The sequence below is a fragment of the Eucalyptus grandis genome, chromosome 2, assembly GCF_016545825.1.
Source record: "Eucalyptus grandis isolate ANBG69807.140 chromosome 2, ASM1654582v1, whole genome shotgun sequence".
Lineage (NCBI taxonomy): Eukaryota > Viridiplantae > Streptophyta > Magnoliopsida > Myrtales > Myrtaceae > Eucalyptus > Eucalyptus grandis.
In genome coordinates, this window is record NC_052613.1 from 21,950,957 (window position 1) to 21,977,599 (window position 26,643).

Here is a 26,643-nt window from a genome sequence, read left to right on the forward strand (position 1 = left end):
GTTCTTCATTTCTCACAATTTCCAAATGGAGTCTCTCAATAATAAATGTTAAACTTTTATTAGGTCAATTGTTAGCATAGAAATGTTTATATATATTTTTTAGCGTATCTATGTTTATATATATAATTTTATGTAAAGCTTGTCTCACTAATTCTCTAGGACTAGTTCGAATTTTTATCTATCATAGAAATATCAGAAAAAGAATAATGTAAATCTTGTCTTTTAAAGAGATCACTTAACTAACATTCTTTTATCAAAGAGAAGAAAAAAAAAAGATGGTGTAAATCATCACAAGTTCTTCATTTCTCACAATTTCCAAATGGAGTCTCTCAATAATAAATGTTAAACTTTTATTAGGTCAATTGTTAGCATGAATTTTTTCATTATGTTTATATATATAATTATGATGCTGAAGCGTATCTATCGCGGAAGTCTTATCGGGCCAAGCCCGTACCTCATACAAAGTGAATTTTCAGATGCTAGGTCTCACTAATTCTCTAGGACTCGTTCTTAAAATAGTGTTTATTAAAGAAATGATGAATTTTTATCTATCATAGAAATATCAGAAAAAGAATAATGTAAATCTTGTCTTTTAAGGAGATCACTTAACTAACATTCTTTTCACTTTGATCAAAGAGAAGAAAAAAAAGATGGTGTAAATCATCACGTTTAGAAGTTCTTCATTTCTCACAATTTCCAAATGGAGTCTCTCAATAATAAATGTTAAACTTTTATTAGGTCAATTGTTAGCATAGAAATTTTTTTTACGCATTATGTTTATATATATAATTATGTAACTGATAGCGTATCTATCGCGGAAGTCTTATCGGGCCAAGCCCGTACCAACATACAAAGTGAATTTTCAGATGCTAAAGCTTGTCTCACTAATTCTCTAGGACTCGTTCTTAAAATAGTGTTTATTAAAGAAATGATGAATTTTTATCTATCATAGAAATATCAGAAAAAGAATAATGTAAATCTTGTCTTTTAAAGGAGATCACTTAACTAACATTCTTTTCACTTTGATCAAAGAGAAGAAAAAAAGATGGTGTAAATCATCACGTTTAGAAGTTCTTCATTTCTCACAATTTCCAAATGGAGTCTCTCAATAATAAATGTTAAACTTTTATTAGGTCAATTGTTAGCATAGAAATTTTTTACGCATTATGTTTATATATATAATTATGTAACTGATAGCGTATCTATCGCGGAAGTCTTATCGGGCCAAGCCCGTACCAACATACAAAGTGAATTTTCAGATGCTAAAGCTTGTCTCACTAATTCTCTAGGACTCGTTCTTAAAATAGTGTTTATTAAAGAAATGATGAATTTTTATCTATCATAGAAATATCAGAAAAAGAATAATGTAAATCTTGTCTTTTAAAGGAGATCACTTAACTAACATTCTTTTCACTTTGATCAAAGAGAAGAAAAAAAGATGGTGTAAATCATCACGTTTAGAAGTTCTTCATTTCTCACAATTTCCAAATGGAGTCTCTCAATAATAAATGTTAAACTTTTATTAGGTCAATTGTTAGCATAGAAATTTTTTTACGCATTATGTTTATATATATAATTATGTAACTGATAGCGTATCTATCGCGGAAGTCTTATCGGGCCAAGCCCGTACCAACATACAAAGTGAATTTTCAGATGCTAAAGCTTGTCTCACTAATTCTCTAGGACTCGTTCTTAAAATAGTGTTTATTAAAGAAATGATGAATTTTTATCTATCATAGAAATATCAGAAAAAGAATAATGTAAATCTTGTCTTTTAAAGGAGATCACTTAACTAACATTCTTTTCACTTTGATCAAAGAGAAAAAAAAAGATGGTGTAAATCATCACGTTTAGAAGTTCTTCATTTCTCACAATTTCCAAATGGAGTCTCTCAATAATAAATGTTAAACTTTTATTAGGTCAATTGTTAGCATAGAAATTTTTTTACGCATTATGTTTATATATATAATTATGTAACTGATAGCGTATCTATCGCGGAAGTCTTATCGGGCCAAGCCCGTACCAACATACAAAGTGAATTTTCAGATGCTAAAGCTTGTCTCACTAATTCTCTAGGACTCGTTCTTAAAATAGTGTTTATTAAAGAAATGATGAATTTTTATCTATCATAGAAATATCAGAAAAAGAATAATGTAAATCTTGTCTTTTAAAGGAGATCACTTAACTAACATTCTTTTCACTTTGATCAAAGAAGAAAAAAAAAAGATGGTGTAAATCATCACGTTTAGAAGTTCTTCATTTCTCACAATTTCCAAATGGAGTCTCTCAATAATAAATGTTAAACTTTTATTAGGTCAATTGTTAGCATAGAAATTTTTTTTACGCATTATGTTTATATATATAATTATGTAACTGATAGCGTATCTATCGCGGAAGTCTTATCGGGCCAAGCCCGTACCAACATACAAAGTGAATTTTCAGATGCTAAAGCTTGTCTCACTAATTCTCTAGGACTCGTTCTTAAAATAGTGTTTATTAAAGAAATGATGAATTTTTATCTATCATAGAAATATCAGAAAAAGAATAATGTAAATCTTGTCTTTTAAAGGAGATCACTTAACTAACATTCTTTTCACTTTGATCAAAGAGAAGTCTCTCAATAAAAAAAAAAGATGGTGTAAATCATCACGTTTAGAAGTTCTTCATTTCTCACAATTTCCAAATGGAGTCTCTCAATAATAAATGTTAAACTTTTATTAGGTCAATTGTTAGCATAGAAATTTTTTTTTACGCATTATGTTTATATATATAATTATGTAACTGATAGCGTATCTATCGCGGAAGTCTTATCGGGCCAAGCCCGTACCAACATACAAAGTGAATTTTCAGATGCTAAAGCTTGTCTCACTAATTCTCTAGGACTCGTTCTTAAAATAGTGTTTATTAAAGAAATGATGAATTTTTATCTATCATAGAAATATCAGAAAAAGAATAATGTAAATCTTGTCTTTTAAAGGAGATCACTTAACTAACATTCTTTTCACTTTGATCAAAGAGAAAAAAAAAAAGATGGTGTAAATCATCACGTTTAGAAGTTCTTCATTTCTCACAATTTCCAAATGGAGTCTCTCAATAATAAATGTTAAACTTTTATTAGGTCAATTGTTAGCATAGAAATTTTTTACGCATTATGTTTATATATATAATTATGTAACTGATAGCGTATCTATCGCGGAAGTCTTATCGGGCCAAGCCCGTACCAACATACAAAGTGAATTTTCAGATGCTAAAGCTTGTCTCACTAATTCTCTAGGACTCGTTCTTAAAATAGTGTTTATTAAAGAAATGATGAATTTTTATCTATCATAGAAATATCAGAAAAAGAATAATGTAAATCTTGTCTTTTAAAGGAGATCACTTAACTAACATTCTTTTCACTTTGATCAAAGAGAAGAAAAAAAAAAGATGGTGTAAATCATCACGTTTAGAAGTTCTTCATTTCTCACAATTTCCAAATGGAGTCTCTCAATAATAAATGTTAAACTTTTATTAGGTCAATTGTTAGCATAGAAATTTTTTACGCATTATGTTTATATATATAATTATGTAACTGATAGCGTATCTATCGCGGAAGTCTTATCGGGCCAAGCCCGTACCAACATACAAAGTGAATTTTCAGATGCTAAAGCTTGTCTCACTAATTCTCTAGGACTCGTTCTTAAAATAGTGTTTATTAAAGAAATGATGAATTTTTATCTATCATAGAAATATCAGAAAAAGAATAATGTAAATCTTGTCTTTTAAAGGAGATCACTTAACTAACATTCTTTTCACTTTGATCAAAGAGAAGAAAAAAAAGATGGTGTAAATCATCACGTTTAGAAGTTCTTCATTTCTCACAATTTCCAAATGGAGTCTCTCAATAATAAATGTTAAACTTTTATTAGGTCAATTGTTAGCATAGAAATTTTTTTTTACGCATTATGTTTATATATATAATTATGTAACCGATAGCGTATCTATCGCGGAAGTCTTATCGGGCCAAGCCCGTACCAACATACAAAGTGAATTTTCAGATGCTAAAGCTTGTCTCACTAATTCTCTAGGACTCGTTCTTAAAATAGTGTTTATTAAAGAAATGATGAATTTTTATCTATCATAGAAATATCAGAAAAAGAATAATGTAAATCTTGTCTTTTAAAGGAGATCACTTAACTAACATTCTTTTCACTTTGATCAAAGAGAAGAAAAAAAAAAAGATCAAAGAGAAGAAAAAAAAAGATGGTGTAAATCATCACGTTTAGAAGTTCTTCATTTCTCACAATTTCCAAATGGAGTCTCTCAATAATAAATGTTAAACTTTTATTAGGTCAATTGTTAGCATAGAAATTTTTTACGCATTATGTTTATATATATAATTATGTAACGATAGCGTATCTATCGCGGAAGTCTTATCGGGCCAAGCCCGTACCAACATACAAAGTGAATTTTCAGATGCTAAAGCTTGTCTCACTAATTCTCTAGGACTCGTTCTTAAAATAGTGTTTATTAAAGAAATGATGAATTTTTATCTATCATAGAAATATCAGAAAAAGAATAATGTAAATCTTGTCTTTTAAAGGAGATCACTTAACTAACATTCTTTTCACTTTGATCAAAGAGAAGAAAAAAAAAAGATGGTGTAAATCATCACGTTTAGAAGTTCTTCATTTCTCACAATTTCCAAATGGAGTCTCTCAATAATAAATGTTAAACTTTTATTAGGTCAATTGTTAGCATAGAAATTTTTTTTACGCATTATGTTTATATATATAATTATGTAACGCGGAAGTCTTATCGGGCCAAGCCCGATAGCGTATCTATCGCGGTTTATTAAAGAAAAGTCTTATCGGGCCAAGCCCGTACCAACATACAAAGTGAATTTTCAGATGCTAAAGCTTGTCTCACTAATTCTTTAGGACTCGTTCTTAAAATAGTGTTTATTAAAGAAATGATGAATTTTTATCTATCATAGAAATATCAGAAAAGAATAATGTAAATCTTGTCTTTTAAAGGAGATCACTTAACTAACATTCTTTTCACTTTGATCAAAGAGAAAAAAAAAAAAAGATGGTGTAAATCATCACGTTTAGAAGTTCTTCATTTCTCACAATTTCCAAATGGAGTCTCTCAATAATAAATGTTAAACTTTTATTAGGTCAATTGTTAGCATAGAAATTTTTTTTACGCATTATGTTTATATATATAATTATGTAACTGAATTCATCTAAATATGAATGTGCAAAATGTTTTCAACATAGGCAACGGACACAATTGAACGAGGTTGACTCTTATGTTCTTTCAAAAGATATTTGGTAACATCCATTGGTCTTTTTTCCTTCTATTTTAGTAATACTTCGTAATTTTAGGTGCTCTTTTATGCCATTGAATGTTTTGGTGGGATTATTTCCAATTTCTAAATATTTGACATTTCTCTAAAGTCTCCCTCTAATTTATGTTATTTAGCCCAAAATAAATTATTTGAAATATATTTTTCATAAAAAAAAATCTTTTGAGAAAAAGTAATCAATTTCTAGCCATAAATCAATTTTTATTTCAGAAATTTTGTTATGTACACCCTTAGGAATTTGTGCAAAACCATTACAAATTTATGCCTCCATCCTTTGGATGAAGTGAGTTGGTCTTTCTGGGAAGACAGCTATACAGCGGTGGATGTAATTACTGACGAATTTAGCTTAAGATGTTCGTTAGAAATTCATATATCTCACAAATACTTCCATGCATCAACATAGTAACTGTTAATTATAAACACTCTCCATGCATCGGAGATGCGAAGTACTCCACAACCGTCGATCATTTCCTCCTTGACATTGCCAGCAGTAACTGCGACAACAGCAGCATGAACCGCCTACAAACTATATGCATCATCATATATCAACCGGCTAAAAAGTGAAGTGCGGGTGGCTACTAGCCACAATGGCAGCTCAGACAACGGCAGGGACCGGTCCCTTCAGTACTAACTGATGGGAATAAATGGACCCTTAGAATTCAACTGATCAAGCTCGTGTTGATGCTAAATCCACTCAAAGTAGTCAACAGAATAAAGATTAGTTCCATCATGGAAACAATTAACAGGCTAATTTGTACATCTATGCATGAGGGAGCCCATAGATATATAATAACTTCTAAGGACTCCGACTATGGCATCAGAGATGTTTTTGTTTTCTCTTAAGCTAATTACAATTCTGAGATCTTCAAGAGATATACCAAAACCTACCACATGTTTTCAAGGGTTGTATTCTCTGAATTTTACTCCTCAACTCAAAGATGACAGGACTTATCATGTAATACAAGGCCGGGAAGTACCGGCATGACCTGGCTAAATTTTAGCATTCTTAACTATACATCCGGAGCTTATTATGATCATCGCTCTTTACAAAGGATTGAGGTAAACTACCTTTTGTCATTTCACACAAGCTGCACGACAGCAGCGACCCGCAAGGCACCATTTTGAAGGAGATCAGGGAGCTCATCAAATAAGAGAGCTGATCGCCAACCCCATCCTTTAGGAGCTTTTGGCAAAAGAGTACCCCTCTGTTTAAAACTTCCAAAGACCATGACTTCTCTTTTCGATGGACAGATCAGCTAAATTACAAGAACATAGTGACACAGAAGTTAGCAAGCTATACAGTGACCACATAATCTATTCAAATGATAATTGACCTTCTAAATAGCAGTTTTTGTATTAGAATCCTACCTGATAACGAGCAGTAATCTTTTCACGAGTGTCTACATAGACGTGAACCTGCCAGAGAGAAGTTGTAAAGGCAAAATGAGTTTGAATTGAGAATTCAATGACAGTCAGTTGTAACTTTGCATTAATTTCCCTTCCTTTCAAATGAACTTTAGAGAGTATCGTGCATATGGACTGCACATCCAGCTACTATGAAAAATCATCCATCCACATTGAAACATAAGTAAATGTTCTCATGCTCAAATGAAGCATTGAAAAAACCAACCTTTCTAAGGGAATCAGGGTATTCGGCTTTCCGTCGATGAAGAAATAATCCTGTTACAATTGGGAACCAGTAGATTCAGCATATTGTCTTAGGGTTTACGCCTGATTCTAAAAATTTTGATCTTAAAAGTGGCTTGACGAAGGAAATACATACCAAGTGTTCTGCGTCCTTGAGGGTCTTCATCATTAAAAGCCTGGACACTCACCTATATATTCAAGAGTTGTCACAGATACCATTTTGCATCAGAACATTTAAAAAACTTAGTAAGACATCTAATTTGGTAAACTCAGAAACGGATGACTATGATCTACCTTCCATAATGAACCTGCATAAAATACTTCAGCCGAGTGCTTGACTTGGCCATCGCTGAGCCTGTGAACATCCACAAATTCGACCCTATACAACAAAATCAGACCCAACACATGGATGGGATAGAATTTCAAATTGCCATTCTTTCAGGAATGAAAACATACTTCCAGAAAATTACAAAGCAATAAGGATTGACAGAAGACAAAACCAAGCAATAGTCTGCAAAAACCAACTTCCACCAGAAACTGTTTGAAAATAAGTATATGTTACATGAATTTATCCATGAATTAAATCCTAAGCTTGGCCCAGATAAACTACTGTCTCATGGGGCAAAAAAAGATGAAACATCCAACCAAAAGAAAAGCCAATCTCATCCCTGTAAGATTATATATCGAGAACTGGTAATGGATTTAAGTAATAGTACCAGCTAAGTACCTAGCCAAAGAAATTCTGAAACCAAAACAGGAAAGCCTACAGCATTCTTCCAGTCCATCTTTTAAACAGTTTGTACAATAAAAAAAGCAGTAGCTTACCCAAAACGGAAAGGAGGAAAATGACTAAGGGGGGTCTTCATATCCAAAGAGATGGAGGAACCGCTAGTACTATCCCATTGAATGCCACCGTCGTCACCAGTATGATCAAGCATTTGCATAGGGACTGCATTTCCACTTGGTCCCCCAGCAGAAGTTCCAGACAATTTGCTCTGAAGATCTGTCTCATAACCTCTTGCAGCTAGATCTCCATGGATATTAGCTGCATTACTTCCTCCCTGGCTTAGCCCAACCAGTGCTGTCAACCCATCTCCTGACAAATCGCCACCCTGGTCACCTCTGGCTTCTGAATCATCATTAGCAAGTGCTTGCGGGCAATTTCTGTTGCCGACACCAAAAGGCACACGCGAAAAGACATAGCGTGTTGGTGGCCAAGCAGCTGTTGGCACAAAAGTATTTCCACGTCCAATACCAGCCAACCCATCAACAGGTCCCCTGACATGCACTCGTACTGGCCTAAATATTCCATTACCATCACCTTGAGCAGGTTCAGTGACATATACACTCCCTATGTTGTTTGAATTGCTCTGATCTTGCTCTTGGATGCAGTAACCAGTTGCAGATACCCCATGAGAATATCCAAATGGCTGTCTACAGGCACACGAACTATTCAAAAGACAGCAGTTCTTGCAAGTATCAGCAACAATTTCTTGTACCCGTTGGCTTAGAAGCATCTAGATAATAGCCATTAATCAGTCATCTCAAATAACCAGGGAAGCAATCAATAAAAGGCAACACTTTTTTATATACAATAACAAAAGTTGCTCCCACAAAGCTCTATTCTAGTATTCAGCATTGCACCTACACTTTGGCGCACCTGAACATATTTTTAAATCATTAATTGAAAGATTGAATTTCAATCAAGCAAGCATTCTAGGTATGATGGTATAAGTGCATGACCCAACATTTGCATGTTCATCTAGGAAAGTATTAATGCAAATTTTATCAAAATAATAACTGTAAAGGTAAGCTTGAGTACATTTTAAAAATTCTGGGGTGTGATTAAAGGTTGCCCATTTGGCACAGGCCACTTAATAATTGAAAGATTGATTTTCAATTAGGCATGCATTCTAGCTATTGCATGACGGCAGAAGTGCACAACACATCATTTGCATGTTCATCAAAGAAAGCATTAGTGCAAACTCTATCAAGTTAAGAACTGCAAAGATAAACTTGAGTACATTAAAAAGTTTTGGGTGTGATTAAAGGTTTGCCCATTTGGCACAGGCCACCCTTCCCAGGTCTTAGGCTTTAGTTGAAGTTTCCTCGTCACTCATCAACCCCGTCAGTGTGTCCGCAAGCAGAAGTTAGAAAGAACCTTGGGAGTCTACGCATTATACGATCACTACAGTGACATGCCGTAATTTCCCCCTCAAAACATGTTTGCATTGTGGATGGAGAAAGGCTATATTCATTCTTTGCATCTACCCAAATAAAACCAAATAATATCTAGAAGTTAAACTGCAGGATGAAGCTAAGTAACGAACAAACACGGCATACTGAAATTCCTGAAACTTGAAATGAAGCCTAAAAAGTTCATCATCAACTTTTAGTTACAAACTGCAGCAACATGCAAGAATGGAAGAGATCTGAGCAAAGAACCTGCAACCATAGACTATCGTTCACAGCTTTGCATGGAAAACCCAGTTCTTCTAGCTGCTTTCTCACGTTAATGAGAGCTTCAAAAGACATGTTGCTATATAAAAGAGAACCGCCTTCAAATATATCAACGAATGTATCATAATCCTCCCCACTAATTCCACAGTTCTCTGCAGCACAACTTTTAATCTGTCGTCTTCCCACAACCCTACCTCCCCATGAAAGAGTAGGCATGCCAGATTTTCCCCAATCATTTGGCATGATCCCATAACAGGAAGAGCTCATCATAGAAGAACCATGCCTCGATTGGTCCCTAGTAAGCCAGTTATTATCCAAGTGATAGAACGAATTGTCTTCAGATGGCCCCTCCATAGCCAATCCACTATTCACTAACCCACTTGTCCTCGCGCCTATAGATGGTGCCACATAAGCACATGAGGTGTTACTGGCATCAGTATCTGTAGATGACTTCAATGTCTTGGAGCCTTCCAAGCCACTTGAGAATGTGGGCTCCAAGTTTGACTGAGCATATGCTGTTTGTTGTGCTGATTGTCTAGAATCAGAATCTCCTGTTCCGCAATCAACAACTCCTGCAAGCTCAGCCAGAAGATTGTGTGCAGTACTGCATCCCTCTGATCCAGCTGTTGAACTTAAGTTTCCTACTTCAGATTCCAATTTCAAGTGCGAGAAGCTATTCATCAAATTTTTTCCTTTCCCTTGGGAAGAACTAGATAGACTAGGCAATCCAGCCTCAGAATCAGAACTACCCTGCTCAGAAAGCTCTGCCCTGTGAAGTGCACCTTTTGCGAGCAGTGTAAACACCGCCAGTTCAAACCTTCAAGGAGAGGAGCTTTCAATGTGACATTCCATTTAATTTTTAAGAAGAAATATAAGCCGTCAAGAAAGAAAAGAACCTCAAAAGTCCTAGATTCCTTACCGCTTCTCCTCACTAGGCACCCAAAGTTCATCTGAGGTTAGCAGTGCATGTATAGTTTGAGGAGACAATTTTGAAAGCACCTTAATGCAAACCAAGAAACAACAGCATGTAAATAACCAAAAATAGGAATAAGAAGGTTAAGTATCACAACCCAGGGAATATTCAAGATAGAAAGAACCAAATATAATATGAATTGTACCAACAAGGAGGTAAAATTAGTAAGTTCTATCATACAAAGGACACTTCATGTTCAATTAAGTCACGGCATATTATATTGATGCATTTCAAATCAACACGCTGCAACAGGGAAGTAAGCCCTCTTGTTAATGGAATCAAATGTCAAGCATTTAGAATAGAGGCAGAGTAAAGTCTAAGAGAGTGAGGGGAGAAGTAGGACAGACCAAAAGAAAGAAAAAAAAAAGAATAAGCGAGAAAAGAGAAATTACTCCAATTTCTAATTTGAATGGAGACTTTCTGAACTACATCTCAGGGGCAAGGATTTTTTTTTTTTTTTTTTTTTAAGAGAGAGGAGGTATGCTAGAAGCTTGCTCCTTTTATTGGCTAGATCATCGCATCATATCGTCCTTTTACCTCTTTCAACTCCAAGGCACCACTTTGACAAAGGTAGCCCCAACAAGCATTCCTAACACGCTCTCCATGTATGCCATAATCCTGGCTCTCTGCAAAAACCTGATCAACGTGTTCATAGGGTCAATTATCTATCAAGAAAATTATAGCTCCACCCTAAACGGGAAGCAAAAGCATGTCTTTTATACCTGATAGGCTAAGAAGTTTGAGGTCCACAGTTCAGATATAATGAAGTCCGTGCATATAGCACATAGGTCCTGCAGAGCATCATGATGTTATCACTAATATGCAAAGTGAACCCAACAAAAGCATATACATGAAAATAAAATACATTCCCAGAAATATATGAAGAAAGCAAAAAGCGTGTAACAGCAACCCTTGAAACAAGGTGATAATTTTAATTACATGGAAACCCCTTGAGTGTTGAAAATTTACGCTAGCTTTGACTTTCAATAGATTAATTTACAAATTTCTTCATAACGACAATCTCGAAACAGACATTGGGCAAATCAGGATCATTTAGATAGCATCAGAGGACCAACGTGTCGAGCACTTGGTGGAACTATGGAGAAAACCAAAGTGTGCAACATACGAAGAACAGTAGGCACCCAGGTAAACCGCAATTGCAGATTGACAGGTAAAAAACAAAATGAAATCTACAAAAACGATGAAGAACAATAGGTTCCGCACACTTATAGCAATTACCTGAAGATCAAGAAAGGAAGCAGCGGCAAGAACACGGAATGCATTATTAACATTAAGCTTGGGATGGTGCCCATACAAATAAGCCAATGACATCGTAATGGCCTCGGGGTTAACATTCTTGTCATCGACTTGCAAGGTCACAACTGGAGCCCCAGCTTCTTTCCAAGGACCGTGGAGCATGTTTCTGAGAAGAGTAAGCCAAGATAAAGCTGAGCACCAAATCAAGCACTAGTTACAATAAAAAACTTATACAAAAGACCATTCGGGTTCAGCTACTCAGCATAAGAAATATAACAAACGCTGCATTCTCTGTTAATTCTGTGCATCTCCTTTGGCTGCTAAGTCATTATCTTATAAAGCTCAAAGTCTAGACGGCACCGCAAATTTTCCACATCAACTTTACAGGACAAAAAGAACTGCCGCAAAAGGGCCACAAAAAGCTAAGGAGACCAAAGTGTACTCAGCTACACAGCACGATCTGTATGGATAATGGACAGCACGACACGAAAGAGGCACAAACCAACTCGACCAACCGACAAGCCTCGTCTATATAACGCAATGCGAACGGAAGACGTATCGGGTTCGCCCATTTCAGGGCACGAGCAGGCACGCTACAAAATTCAAGGAAGTTTCCCTGGGCAAACATACAAAGAAATCAAATTTCCACACCGTCATAACCCGAAGACCGAGAAAATGCAAATCAGTTCGGCGGGAAACCGCGGATCGCGACCGGCGGTCGGGGAGAGAAGGCGGGGCCCACCTGAAGTAGGAGCTGCGGGAGAGGATGAGGCGGTGAAGGCGGTAGGTGGAGCCCATGGCCTGGACGGCGAGGTCGGAGAAGGCGCCGGAGTTGAAGCCCTCGATCTGGATGTGGTCGCACAGGGCGGAGAGGTTGCAGTCGAGGGCGCGGAGTTCGCCGCTGCTCCGGTCATTGTCGGAGTGCTGCGGCGGCGGCGGCTGCGGCGGAGGATCGGCGGCGGTCCTCGGGTGGGGCCCGTAGGATCGGGGCTTCGGGTAGGGAGGATCCATTGATGGGATGGGATTGCTTACGGAGGCGGCATTGGAGAGAGCGGGAGTGGGAAGGAGGAGGAGAGGAGAGGAGCGTCGGTGGTAAAATGGTGACGGGAAGGCCTTTTTCTAATGTTTTTTGTCGGCGAGGGTTGTCCCCCGCCGGATCCCGGCGAGGAACGCCCAACGGCGGCGGCGGCGGCGGGGCGCCGGCCCAGGCGGAGGGCGACCCTCGCCCGATGCCGGCCGGCGGGGCGGCCCTCGCCTGAGCCCGGCGACCTCCGCCGTGGGCGGCGGAGGGAAGAGGAAAAAAGAAAAATAAAAAAAAAACAGAAAAGGGAAAGAAAAAATAAACAGAAAAAAAAAAAAAAATAAAAGACAAAAATGACATTCGAAACTGATATGAGAGGGTATGCTTTTTTTTTTTCATATTAGTACGACCATTTTATGTTATTATTGAAATGATTTGACTTTTTATAAAAATAAAATTCATTTCAGATTCTTATTTAAGAAAATAATGATATTTCAAATTTTTATTTGAAATTTCCTAAAGATTATTAATTAAAAATGTTCTTTTTAGGAGGAATGGTCATAAAATAATAGGGTTTTTTGCGGCCAAAGCTAGGAGTTTCATTGAAGAGTACATTTATTTGATAAAAAATTACATGCTTGTTAGAGCTTTAATGGAGCAATAACAAAAAATTCTTATACTAATTGCATATATGCTAGTTCAATGGAGGAAATTATCAAAAAAAAAAAAAAATCATAAACTTATTATATTTATATCAATTACCTTTTATTTCGACTATTTTAGTATTAAATCTTTTGATGATTTGTTAATGTAATCCAATTAATTTTTGGTGGAAATTGCTGATGTGGATATTAGCCACCTTATGTGGCATGACTAATGTCAATGTATAAAAAATTTCAATTTTTTTTTTTTTTTTAATTATTTTTATTATAAAAACCGACAAAGAACTAATCACCAATCGAGGCCCGGTGACCTTCGAGGGTCGTAGCCCTTGCCTAGTGGTCGACTACCAAGCCTCGAGTCCTCAACAATAAAAGAAAAGGAAAGAATTAATAAAAAAAATTCCATGTAAATGTTGGATGTATTATGTAGAATGGTTGATGTTCACATCATTTATATTGGTAAATTGTCAAAATATTATGACTAAATTGATAAAATTAAAATATTTATAACTAAATTAGTACTATAAATAAACATAATCCGAGTAGGTGATTCTCATCCTAGAATCAAAAACTGTCCACTAACGACTGATTCTGAAAAATTGAAAAAGAGAATCATCCATTGATTCCATAGACCCACTAGTTAATTTAAGCACAATGAGACCTGTCAAAAAAATAGGGGACAAAGCGAAGGAGATGGCTTGCTAGTTTCAAGGTTTCATTGCCATGGAGGTTCTAGTGTTTGCTGCGTTATCATGGACTCCAGATTCGTGGAGCAAATGAAGTTAAAAAAATCAAACTGCTAGCTGCTCATAACACCCACAATCTCATATTAGCAAACGGCCGCTGTATACAGATTGAGTTCTAATGACACTCGAAATTAACCATGTTGCCACGTGCTTATCACAGGAGGAAATGTAATAAAGGACAAATTGAAATTACATGCATGTCATGTGGGCAGTGTCGTTACATGTTTGACCAGTGACAAGCATAGGATTAAATACCCAATGATTGGTGACGAGCTAGGGGATTGACATGTGTCAAATTATTGAAATACGATGACAGACGATTGGTGCCCACTTGAATGGGTTATGGTAGTAAACTTTTCGATAGAGACACTTAAAAAATTACTCAAGAATGCCATAACGATAGGCACCGATGATGCACGTTATTGAGGAGAAGTTGCTATTTGAAGACCCAATCATGGAATAGCCATCGATAATAATCTCTGTGAGACACAATTGAGATGGTTGTAAAGGAGATGGGATAAGTAATATGCGAAGAAAAAGGAATGTGGACAAAGTTAGGAGCAGTTACTAAAGGTTAAGCAACTACCTAGTAGTTATCAAGTTCCTCTGTAACTATCACCAATTATCCAATGAAGATGGCTCTCAACAAATCAATCAAAATATCTGTCTCTTTAACTTTACATTTCACATACAGCACTTTGATTTTATTAGCTGTAACTTTCAGATTTCCGTCATTGATTAGATTTAGGCGCACATCTATATCCAAGTGCACCGCCATCAATTAAATTATGGCATTGTGTCCTCCAATCTTAGTGCATCATTGTAAACTAAATTTCGACATTATATCTCACTAAATTGTAGTGTCATCAATTAGATTTTAGTAATGTTGATTGAATTCCGACATATATCAAAACAAGATGTGTAATCTTTGGACCTCGTTGTTAAATAAATTCCAACTTATCCCAATAATAATAGTGTTGTTTGGATCCGAAAAGTAAATTTGACATTGCATATAGTATCCTAAGTTCGGAGTTGACGTAGAACCTTAATTATCTTTTATAAAAGTCGAAGAATGATTCTCGATGAAAGATATTTTTTTACGGTAGAAATTCCAGTAAAATAAGCTCAAACTCAGCAAAGCCAAATGACGATGCAAATAATGAAGAAACTTTCAAACGGCCATAAGAGTAGAAACAAAGCAAAACAACATATTCCAACCCGAAATTAAATGAAGCAAATCCAACACGAATCAGCCCGAAAAAAGGAGTGACTAAGGGCCTATTTGTTAAAAAGTGTTTATGTTCCCCGGAACAAAAATTTCCGTTCCTTTGTTTTAGGGAATTAAAAAAAAAATAGAAACGTGTTTAATAAAAATTTTGTTCTCGGGAACATAAATAAGAAGTAGAAAAAAATTGATTCTTGTTCCCGAGAACAATTCTAAGAATCAATTTTTCTCTCTTTTCTTTCCTTCTTCTTCCTTTTGGTTGGTCACCAACCTCGACCATGGCCGGCAACCTCGCCGGAGCGTCGCCAGCCCCTAGTGACGTCGAGCCTCACGGTGACTGGGCGAGATTGAGCCTCACCGCTCACCGGACCTTGCCCAGCCAATTGCAACTTGAGCGAGCAACACAAGTGGAGGCCTGTACGCTCGCCGATTTGTCTAGACATTGATTAAACAATGCTTGCAACATTATAGAAGTTGAGTTCTTCACCGGGATCTCACGGTGCTCCCTCCCTTCACGGACGTACACCGTGAAGCATCCTCGTCTCGCTAGCTTCTTGCCGGTTTGTAACTTCCCGGCGAGGCAACGCAATTTTCTTCCAATGAAATCTGTCAGAACTGCCCAATGGAGAACGGTGACTCCTTTGTGAATTCAATCTCTAACCAGTTGCAGAGATGTTGAGATCGGAATCAAATGTACAAATTGTTTATGAAGGGATCAGGAAGAGAGAGAATAAACCTTGTGAAATTAGAGAAGGATTCGGTTTCCTTTTCTGATTATATTTGGGATGACGAAGGTTAGTTTAATTTAAAGAATTTAGGGGGGATTTTAAGTTCGGAAATCTAGTGGGATTTTAAAACGGGTTTTACAAAAGTATCTAACAATTAACAGAAAAACTACCCAATTGAATGAATAAAATTACCATCTTCGATATTTTTTTACTGCAAGAATCATATAAAACCTAGGGTGTATTTTAGTAAGTTTGGGGTTGGACACCAGATTTAAAAGTCCTTTTTGTAATAGCATAAACTAGCTTCTTAGATTTTATTTAGATCTTTATTTTTGAAAATTCCACAGTCGTGGTGGGTATTGAGACTATATGTGTATGTTATATACTAATATATAGTTAGAAAGATTGCCTCTTTAAACGTTGATATGAAAAATTGAGTTTGGTTTCTTTTTTTGCGCTTTAATGTAAATCTATATTTTTGTTATGTAGCTTAGCTTTTCTTTATTTCTACTTCATCGCTTTCGCATATCTGTTTTTCTAATTAACTTACCAGAACAATTTTTTTCTTTTTATTTTTTTGTCGAAAAAAGTTAAATAGACTTCCACAAATTTGCTTTAACTTTTCGAGTTTATGGCATAAACCATATAATTACATGAAACCATAAATTGCATTATCTTTAACAATGCAATTGGTTTTCCTTAGTGAGATGAATGTTAAAATGATTTACATGTTATTAGTTACGTTTGATCTTTTGCACATAAATTAACTTCATTTTCATAAAGTACCATATATAATCCGTATTAATGAATTAGTGTGTATCATCTAATTTTCCCTTTTCTAAAATAAAAGAAAATGAATTTGAGTGAATACAAAAGAACTTGAAAGGGAAGTTGACTCCTACATTGATCTCGAAGATGGTATAGACTCTCTCTCTCTCTCTCTCTCTCTCTCTATTGTTACTTTCAGAAAGTCTATAGCTATCACCAAGTGGTCATTCTTTAGTGATTCGCTATAACATATATTATCGTGATCCGAATATTAGCAAATTAAACCCCTTAAAAATAAAAATAAAACAATGCGTCAAACTCTATATTCTAGTCGAACATCAATTCTTCATGTTGATCCATTTGACCTTTTGTCTAAGATATGATTTTTATCTTTCTTATTTCCCATTTTGTCTAATTCATGCGAGATGGAACATCAAACTAATCTCTCTTCATTCGAGACTCGTATTCATTTAGTCTTTATACCTAAGTTGAATATTCTAACATGCTTACCGAAATACAAGTCATAAGTTTGAACATTGACACTAATAATGATGCAAAGAGTACTTCTATTGGATTAAATTGGGCAATAGTTATAGTTTGAATAGCGACAATAATTTAGGCAAAAATTGAGGGATTGTATGTACGCTCGAAATAGTTGGACTAACAATAGTAGCTTATCACATATATGTAGAGATTCTATTTGAACAAGACAGTATCCTTTTTTGGTTCAGAAATCAATGTGTCAAGATGAAACCCTTTTGTTTGGAGATATTTCTTGGAATACGATCCTTAAAAAAAGGAAATTAAATAACATGAGCCGCATTCTCTTTAATAAGTGCTTTTAAATGGATTCGACCTAGGATGAACATCTAGACTGATATACAAGCAATTCATCACAAAAATAAACCCATCAATGTCAATACGGAGAAATAAACCCATCAATGACAACATGGAGAAACTTCATTCATTCATTCAAATTACAAAACAAGTTCTTCGTATGTTGATTACAACCTAATCCAAGGGAAAAAACTAAGATCAAGTCCTATAACGCTACAATGAAATAGCTATGCGACCAAATCGTCATATCGGCATGTATGATCTTGTCATTCTTGATTGCAAGATTATGGTTAGTCTCTTCTACCTCGGCCTTGGCCAGTTCAAGAACCCAATTGAGCAATTCAGGCGAGCAACACAAGTAGAGCCCCGTGCCCTTGTTCGATTGGTCTTGGCACTGATTAAACAACGCTTGCAACATTATAGAACGCAAATACTTTACCGGGATCTCGAGACGCTCTCCCTCTTCACCAACGTACGCTGCGAAACATCCTCTCCTCGCTAGCTTCTTGCCGATTTCTAACTTCTGAACAAGCCGACGCAGCTTTCTTCCAAGGACGGCCATTAGAACTCTCCGATGAAGAATGGTGACTCCTTGGTGAATTTGATCGCTCGCCGGTGGGAGAGATACTGAGACCGTTGATGTACAAATTGCTGGAGGCTTAGCGAAGGGACTATCTATAGAGGGATAAACATTGTGAAATTAGAGTAGGATTAGGTTTCTTTTTCCGATTAGATTTGGGATGAAGAAGCTTTACTTTAATTTCAAGGGTTTAAAAGAGATTCCAAGTTTGGAATTCTAATGGAATTTTTTAAAACCAGATAGAGAATATAAATACTTTAATTCATCTCATTTTCACCATCTAAGTTATTCAAATTGCTAATGTTGCGATCAATTATCAAATTAGAAAATAGAGACTATCGTGTCAAATTATCTTGAATTAATTTGCGGCCTTCCTGCATCTCCTTTGACCAAAACAATAGAGGAATAAAAGTATCTTTAAATAAATAAATAACCATTTTAATTGAAGAAAAAGGAAAAGAAAAATATGTAATTAGAGGATTAGATTGCATCAAGAAAGTTTGAACATCCAATACAAGAACTAAGCAATCTCGGTTTTTTTCGGTATCACCTTATTATACACCTTCTTCTTCTTCTTTGTGCTCTTTGCCCCGCAACAAGATAATTAGAACGATTTATACATCATGCTATATCATTATCTTTAGGATTTTAGAAATAGTTTTCAAAGTTTAATGTGATTTTGTTTGATTTTGTCATAATCAAAGTTTAAGGCGCTGGATTTGAAGCCCTCGATCTGGATGTGGTCGTCATAATCAAAGTCTGGAAGGCTTTTTCTAATGTTCTTTGTCAGCGAGGGTTGTCCCCGTCGGATCCTGATGAGGAACGCCCTCGCCCGACGCCGGCGGTGGTGGCGGCGGCGGTGGCGGCGGCGGGGGCACCGGCCCGAGGGGAGGGCAACCCTCGCCCGATGCCGGTCGGCAGGGGCGACCCTCGCCTGAGGCCGGCGAACTCCGCCATGGACGGCGGAGAGAAGGGGGAAAAAGAAGAAAAGAAAAAAGAAAAAACAGAAAAAGGGAAAGAAAATAAATAAATAGAAAAAGTTAAAAGACAAAAATGACATTCGAAATTGATATGAGTGGGTTTTTTTTTTTAAAAAAAAAAAACTGATATGGTAATTTCATGTTATTATTTGAAATGATTTGATCATTATAAAAATAAAGTCCATTTCAGACTTTTATTTAAGAAAATAATGACACTTCAAATCTTCTTTGAAATTTTTTAAAGATTATTAATTAAAAATTTTCTTTTTAGGAGCAATGGTCATGAAATAGTAGGGTTTTTTTGTGGCTAAAGCTAGGAGTTTCATCGAAGAGTACATTTATTTCATAAAAAATTACAAGCTTGTTAGTGCTTTAACGGAGTAATTACCAAAAAATTCGTATACTCATTGCATATATGCTAGTTCAATGGGGGAAATTATAAAAAAAAAAAACTCATAAATTTATTGTATTTATGCCAATTACCTTTCACTTCGACTAATTTAATCTTAAATCTTTTGACAATTTACCAGTATAATCCAACTAATTTTTGGTGTGAATTACTAATGTGGATACTAGCCACCTTATGTGGGATGACTAATGTCGACGTAGAAAATTTTCCAAATTTTTAATTTATTTTTTGAATTTTTTTTATTTCAATTTTTTTTTTTTTAATATAAAGACAAACAAAGAGCTAATCACCAATTGAGGCCCAGTGACCGGTGAGGGTCGTAGCCCTTGCCTAGTGGCCAACTACCAGGCCTCGAGTCCTCAAAGCAATAAAAGAAAAGGAAAGAAAAATAGAAAAGAAAAGAATTAATAAAAAAATTAGAATTTCAAAAAAAAAAAAATCCATGTTAGCATCGGATGTGTCATGTAGAATGGCCGGCGTCCATGTCATCTATATTGATAAATTGTTAAAATATTTAGCATTAAATTGACTAAATTAAAATGTTTTTAACTGAATTGGCATTATGGGTAAACATAATCCGAGTAAGGGATTCCTGGCCTAGAATCAAAAACTGCCCACTAATGACCGCTTCTGAAAAATTGGAAAAGAGAATTATCCATTGATTCAATAGACGCACTAGTTAATTTAAGCACAATGAGACCTGTCAAAAAATAGGGGACAAAGCGAAGGAGATGGCTTGCCAGTTTCGACTTTTCATTGCCATGGGGGTTCTAGTGCTTGCTGCGTTATCATGGACTCCAGATTCATGAAGCAAATTAAGTTGAAAATCAGACTACTAGCTGCTCATAACACCCAAAATCTCATATTAGTGAATGGCCGCTGTATATAGATTGAGTTCTAATGACACTCGAAATTAGCCATGGTGCTTGTCACGGGAGAAAATGTAACAAAGGACAGATTGAAATCACATACATGTCATGTGGATAGTGTTGTTACATGCTTGACCACTGACAAGCATAGGACTAAATACCCAATGATCCATGACGAAATAGGCATTGCCATGTGTCCACTTATTGAAATACGATGACAGACGATTGGTGGCCACTTGAATGGGTTATGATAGCAAACTTTTTGATAGAGACACTTAAAATATTACTCAAGAATGCCTGAATGATAGGCATTGATGATGCATGATATTAAGGAGCAATTGCTATTTGAAGACCCAATCATGGAACGGCCATCGATAACCATATAATCTCTGAGACAAAATTGAGATGATTTTAAAGGAGATGGGTGAAGTAATATGCAAAGAAAAGGGATGTGGACATAGTTAGGAGCAGTTACTAAAGGTTACGCAACTACCTAGCAGCTACCAAGTTTCTGTAACTATCACCAATTATCCAACGAAGAGGACTCTCGACAAATCAATCAAAATGTTTGTTTCTTTAACTTTACATTTCCCGTAACTTTCAAATTTCCGTCATTGGTTAGATTCAGGCACATATCTATATCCAAGTGCATCGCCGTCAATTAAATTCCGACATTTTGTCCTCAAATCTTAATGCATTGTTGTAAACTAAATTTCGGCATTGTATCTCACTACATTGGAGTAGTGTCGTCAATTAGATTCCAGCATTATTGATTGAATTCTGACATATATCAAGACGAGACGTGTAATCTTTGAGCCTTGTTATTGAATAGATTCCAACTTATCCCAACATTATATAGTGTTGTTTGGATCCAACTTATGTGGCTTTTTAAAAAATATTTTTTTATTTAAATTAGATTTAAAAACTAGAAAAGAAAAGCTAAAATTTATTTAAAAAACAAAACAATTCAAAAAATAAAATAAAATAAAAATAAAATGGCAGGCACTTCCTTCGCCGCCGCCCGTCGCCGGCGGAAGTGGTAGCCATTTTCTTTTCTTTTTCTTATTTTTTAAACTGTTTTGTTTTTTAAATAAATTTTAGCTTTTCTTTTCTAGTTTTTAAATCTAATTTGAATAAAAAAATAATTTAAAAAAACCACATGGAAAATAAAAATTAATTTTAAATGTTACATCAGCATTAATGCTAAAAAGTTAAACGATATTAACTTTAAGACTTGATTAAACCAATTTGATAAGATTTATGACTTAATTATACTTTTTACAAGTTTTAGAACTCAATTGCATTTTTGTTACAAGTTCTAGGACTTTGTTATAAGTTTTAGAACTTCTATTGCACTTATCCGAATACTTTTTCACTCTTACAGGAGGTATTAGTCTTTGAATACATGTTGGTAATTGAATCTCTTAAGAGGAATCAATAGACTAATGTGGATACTTATCATTTCACTGATATTAGTAACTCAAGGAGCAAAGCAGAAAGTTCACACGCATTCCCAAGGGCACTTGAATTAGGCACTCATAGATTTCTACCTGATTTCAGTCATGCAAAGGTTTTCGACTAATCCAAACCCAACCGCGACTTACTATTACAGCATTAACACAGTGTCTGCTAGATTCCAACAGTACTAAGTTTTAGAAACTTTCCTCTGTTTTTGGACAATTCAAGCAATTTTGTAATGCAAAACATCAATAGATTTGATTTGATGAAGAATTGCTGCTCAACTGAATTTGTTGAATTCCAACTGGTGTACACGCAAAACCCAAAACCGAAAATATCTAGTAACTAGAACCAGGCCATACCTATGAGACCATATAGCATGCCAATGCTGCAAGCCACATTGCCATATGTGATTGGACATGGTGATTTTCTCATTCCATCATTGAACATTGCCGAACCGGAGTGAATCTGCGAGATGGCTGAGATCTCCTTGCTCAATAATCTCCCCCTTGCTGAAATGTGCTTTTGAATATTCAAAATCAAGTTGCCCCAGACAAGGCTCGCACTGTGCTTGGACCCTTCGGATTTCCAAAATTCAAAAGCACAATCAGCTGAAGGAGAAATTATTGGCGAAGGAGAGCTCGCCATCTTGCAAATTCACAATCAGCAGAAGAGAAAAAAATCCTGGAATTGGAAGCTCTGTTTCAGCAACGTTCCATGATAAATTGGGAAAATCATTGTGTCCAATTGTTTATGTACATAAATTCACTCTGACAAGCTTTCTTCAACCAAAGACTGCAAGGCCAGCTCAACTTCAGAAAACGGCTGTCCAGCGTAAAGCTTAAGCTGCCCCTTCCTTACAACCACCAATTTCATGGTCTTTTGTTTCACGGCCTCTTGAAGTTCCTGCAGATGTTCAAAATTCCAATCCTCAAGTTTACAAAGATCAATTTTTATACTCAGCACACTCAAGAAAGGTAGCAGAGACTTTTTTATCATTCAGCAGGATAGCAAAGATACCGACATAAGAGAATCTATATGATATGAGAGGGGATTCAATCTCCCACAAACTTATGCTGAACCTCATATAGTTGTATTGAAGCAAAAAATTCTTGCCAATCATGTACAAAAGCATCAATACTTTTCTGGAAAGTTGGGTTCTTACTTTTCTCAATAGAGGTACAATGTCAGCACTGAAATCACCCAGCCCCTCGAAGAAGGAGTCCAGCAAGAAGCAGAAATTGTTGGCATCAGCATGGTCCTCGAAAGCAACTATGTAGGAAGAAGCATCACTGTCCTCTGGATCAGTCTTTAAGGTAAAAAATCCACCTGATTCTTCCATATCAGAGCCTCTACGCATAAGAACAGCCTGAAATTATATGTGCATTAGTCAGAGAGTGCTAGAAGTTAATGCCAAAAAAAAAAAAGCCGTCGCATTATTCAAAAAAAGGAAACCATATCAAGACCGGCAAATAAATGTATACAAAGAGCACCTGTACCAGAAGAAATGTTTTGCTACGTAAATTTACCTTCAATCTATAAAGCCATCATTTCTGAAATGTCAATCATTGATGATTAAAAAATACTCTGAAAAAAGTACGTTTCAAGTCCTAAATGATTATTCTTCAACACCACATTTTAAATGAACGAATTGCATGTCGGGAGCGCAAATGGAAACCTAACAAAAACTTTGGTAGGGAAAATGCATTAAATCATAATAAAAGCTAAGTACCTGACAATTAAGATGATGTCAGAAGGGGAAATTACGGTACATCTATGTCTATATATTATTTAAGAGGCAGTAAACAAGCTAAAACCACATAGCCCAACATAATCAAGAATGACCGAAAATGACTATCGATTCTTCACATATCAGATATCATTCAGGACAAGTATCATAACAAAGAGCTGACGGTATAATAAAACTTAACAGTATTTCACATTATAGAAAATCTTCATGGAAATATCTATAGTGCTGTGCAAGCTAATAGGTAGGTCAATCTGTTTAAGAAAGAGAAAAAACCCATGGTGATTGTAAATGAGTATGGAATGATGATAAGATTAATGAAAAGCAGTAAGCAAAGTTGCTGGTATCAAGCAGGTAAGCCAGGATAGTCAGCAACTCTTCAGCATGCTACGACAGCAAGAATAGCAAGCAATCACCTAGCTATACTAGTCAACAGCTGCAGGTCCCTAAGTAGCCACTACAATATCGAAGTGGGCAAATGTTAAGAAGAACGTACAAATACACAAGGAAGCTTCAACCACCAAAACTCTTCAATTTTATCTGATTGCTTATCCTCGACTCTCTTGCTCATTGATGTGGCTTTAATTTCTTCACGCTTCAACGTGCCATTGACACTTCTTATGTCTCGACCGGCCGATCTTTTTGTAGCCTCCTGCTTTTCATCCCCAAAGCTTCGAGAACTCTTCAAACTGGAATTTCCAGTTGTTCTCAAGTTTGCTCCTCCAACTGAATTCCTTTTCCCACTAGCCTCCTTGACAATGCCTAAAATGTATAAATAACTTTCAATTATATGGAATAGACAGGTATGTTACGTTGATCATCCAAACTTGTATTACTTCATCTTCTAAATTCCTGATTCCAGAAAGTTGGGATTCGTATGTGATCAAGGCAAACTACCTAATATAGCACATGGCTTCCACATCAAGCAAGGCATCTTGAAGACAAATCTTATAGAAACCGAAAAGAGTTACCTTACCAGTTCTGCTTCGAGTATCTCCGACTTCTTCATCCTCTTGAGGAAAAGATTGCCCTTCACCTACCCCATTGCTATGCAAATCATTCTGCATCTCCGTGAAAACCATGGTTTCATCACCTTCTTGCTTGATGTCGTTGGAGAGACTGCCATGTCCCTTACCATCTACCAATTCCTCCCACTTTTCTCCATTTGATGATTCCGTAACACCGTGATCAAGACCTCCATTTTTCCCTTCTCCATTGACTTCATTTTTGCTTTTCTTCTTTGTTTTACCATTATCTTGTAACCGCTGAAACCCCTTCGGAACAGTACTGGGTTTCTCCACCAAAGGGCTTCTAAACTTCAACTTTTTCTTGAACATCAAACTACTAGCTCCCTCGAGCGGCACATTTTCACTTAGACCTGGCGATTTCCGAACAGGTCTCAATTTCTTTTGCAGCTTATCCAACCGAGAACCAATTTCCTTCTCAATAGCCACCCTGCTGTCGGGAATTGCCTCACCATCATCATCGTCATTGCCGTCATCGCCTTCGCCATCCCCTGCATCATCCCTCTTCAGCCCCCTCTTCTCGCTCCTCCGCGCCTCCCTGGCCATCGAGCTTATCTCCTCAATCCTCCTCTCCAAGTCAGACTCATCCAAGTAAACCACATTCCTCGTTCTCGACAAGAGCTTCTTTCCCGACACCGCCCTCCCCTCCCCGTTCACCGAAATTCTCTCCTCACTTTCACCATTAGAATCGGAGCCGTTGCTGCCGAACACCCACACAGCACAAATCGTCTGGAACAAGAAAACCGCTACCAAATAAGCGCCGAACTTTATCACGGACTTGGCCGACAATTTCCCGGCGACGCCGCCGTGCTCGGGGCCAATGGCTACGCTCTCCGTGACCTGAGGAGCCTCTTCTGCCGGAGGCTCCGCTTCGAAGAGGTCGGTTAGGGTTTCGGAGGACGGGGCCGGGACGCCGGCGGCGTCCGACGGGAGTTCCTCGGGAGTTCGGACGGGGGCGTAGGGTTTAGGGAGGGTTTTGAGGATTTTGGGGCGGAGGTGGTTCCTTCGCTTCGCGAGCCTCAAGGGTTTGCGAGGGGCGGCGGCGAGAGGAGGCTGCGGCGGCGATGGCTGCGACGGAGACGCGGCGGCTGTGGCGAAGCGAGGAGGAGGAGAGAAGACGGCGCAGCGGATGAGAACGCCCGCCATCAGCGACGGAGGGAATTCTCAGCTCAGCCGCGAGCGGAGGCCTTGGGTGTTTGAAGTTGCAAAAAAATTGACGAAAGATTGGAGGTAGAGAAGACGGATCGAGCCCAATGGGCTTTATCATGTTGGGCCCAGGGCTCAAACTATGCGGGTCAAGGAAAAAGGTTGAGTCCAATGGGCTTTTTAGTCGGCCCGCGGTGCAATATTAAAATAAGGGAAAATTCAAAAAATAATCAAGTGCCTTGATTTTTTCAAATAAGACCCAAACTAGATCATGTTTTAAATAAATGCCTAAAACATCATTACTTTTTCAAAAAAGGATATAAAGTGGATCTTCTTTCAAATAAAAATTTGAAATAAGCTATGTTTGTTTTAAATAAGAGTTTGACTATTCGACAATCAAGGAAATTTTTGTCATTTTCCATCTTTTTCTTTTCTTTTCCCTTTTTCTTTCCTTTTTCTAATTCTTCTTCTTTCTTCACCAATGGCTAATCAACCACCAACAATACCCTTAGAGAATTGGGTATGCATCATTAGGTGAGGGCCACCCTCACCATTCGTAAGCGAGGAGACCCTTACTTTAGGGGAGGCTGCCCCTTGTGGCCATCAACGAGGTCAACCCTCGTTGGTTGCCATCGAGGGCTTGAGGGCCCTCGTCGACCACAAGCGAGGCTACTCTCATCAAATCTAGCAAGGGTTGGCCTGCTAGCCCTCTCCTGTAGCTAGCGAGGGCTCGATAGCCCCGCTTCTTGCCGGTG

General features: G+C 36.9%; 2 protein-coding genes across 2 annotated transcripts; both read right to left on the minus strand.

Moving 5' to 3' along the window:
• Positions 1–6,050: 6,050 nt before the first annotated feature.
• On the minus strand, positions 6,051–12,965 carry LOC104434746. Its single transcript, XM_010047618.3, has 12 exons — positions 12,430–12,965; positions 11,670–11,853; positions 11,153–11,221; positions 10,968–11,066; positions 10,377–10,456; positions 9,443–10,274; positions 7,823–8,514; positions 7,292–7,376; positions 7,134–7,185; positions 6,981–7,030; positions 6,719–6,766; positions 6,051–6,606 (listed from the first exon to the last, which is right to left on the minus strand). Exons 1-12 carry the CDS (start codon positions 12,696–12,698, stop codon positions 6,430–6,432), a joined length of 2,637 nt encoding a protein of 878 aa, XP_010045920.2. The 5' UTR covers positions 12,699–12,965; the 3' UTR covers positions 6,051–6,429.
• A 9,266-nt stretch (positions 12,966–22,231) lies between these two features.
• LOC104426246 lies at positions 22,232–25,930 on the minus strand. Its single transcript, XM_010039242.3, has 4 exons — positions 24,694–25,930; positions 24,214–24,479; positions 23,136–23,339; positions 22,232–22,876 (listed from the first exon to the last, which is right to left on the minus strand). Exons 1-4 carry the CDS (start codon positions 25,886–25,888, stop codon positions 22,736–22,738), a joined length of 1,806 nt encoding a protein of 601 aa, XP_010037544.2. The 5' UTR covers positions 25,889–25,930; the 3' UTR covers positions 22,232–22,735.
• Between the last annotated feature and the right edge of the window lie 713 nt (positions 25,931–26,643).

Coding starts and splice junctions, on each gene's coding strand:
- LOC104426246 (XM_010039242.3), bottom strand. CDS start 25,888: ATGGCGGGCGTTCTCATCCGCTGCGCCGTCTTCTCTCCTCCTCCTCGC. Junction 24,480..24,693: donor AGATACTCGAAGCAGAACTG/GTAAGGTAACTC, acceptor TATACATTTTAG/GCATTGTCAAGGAGGCTAGT. Junction 22,877..23,135: donor TTGTACCTCTATTGAGAAAA/GTAAGAACCCAA, acceptor GAACATCTGCAG/GAACTTCAAGAGGCCGTGAA.
- LOC104434746 (XM_010047618.3), bottom strand. CDS start 12,698: ATGGATCCTCCCTACCCGAAGCCCCGATCCTACGGGCCCCACCCGAGG. Junction 8,515..9,442: donor ACGATAGTCTATGGTTGCAG/GTTCTTTGCTCA, acceptor GCTATTATCTAG/ATGCTTCTAAGCCAACGGGT. Junction 7,031..7,133: donor TCAAGGACGCAGAACACTTG/GTATGTATTTCC, acceptor CAATTGTAACAG/GATTATTTCTTCATCGACGG.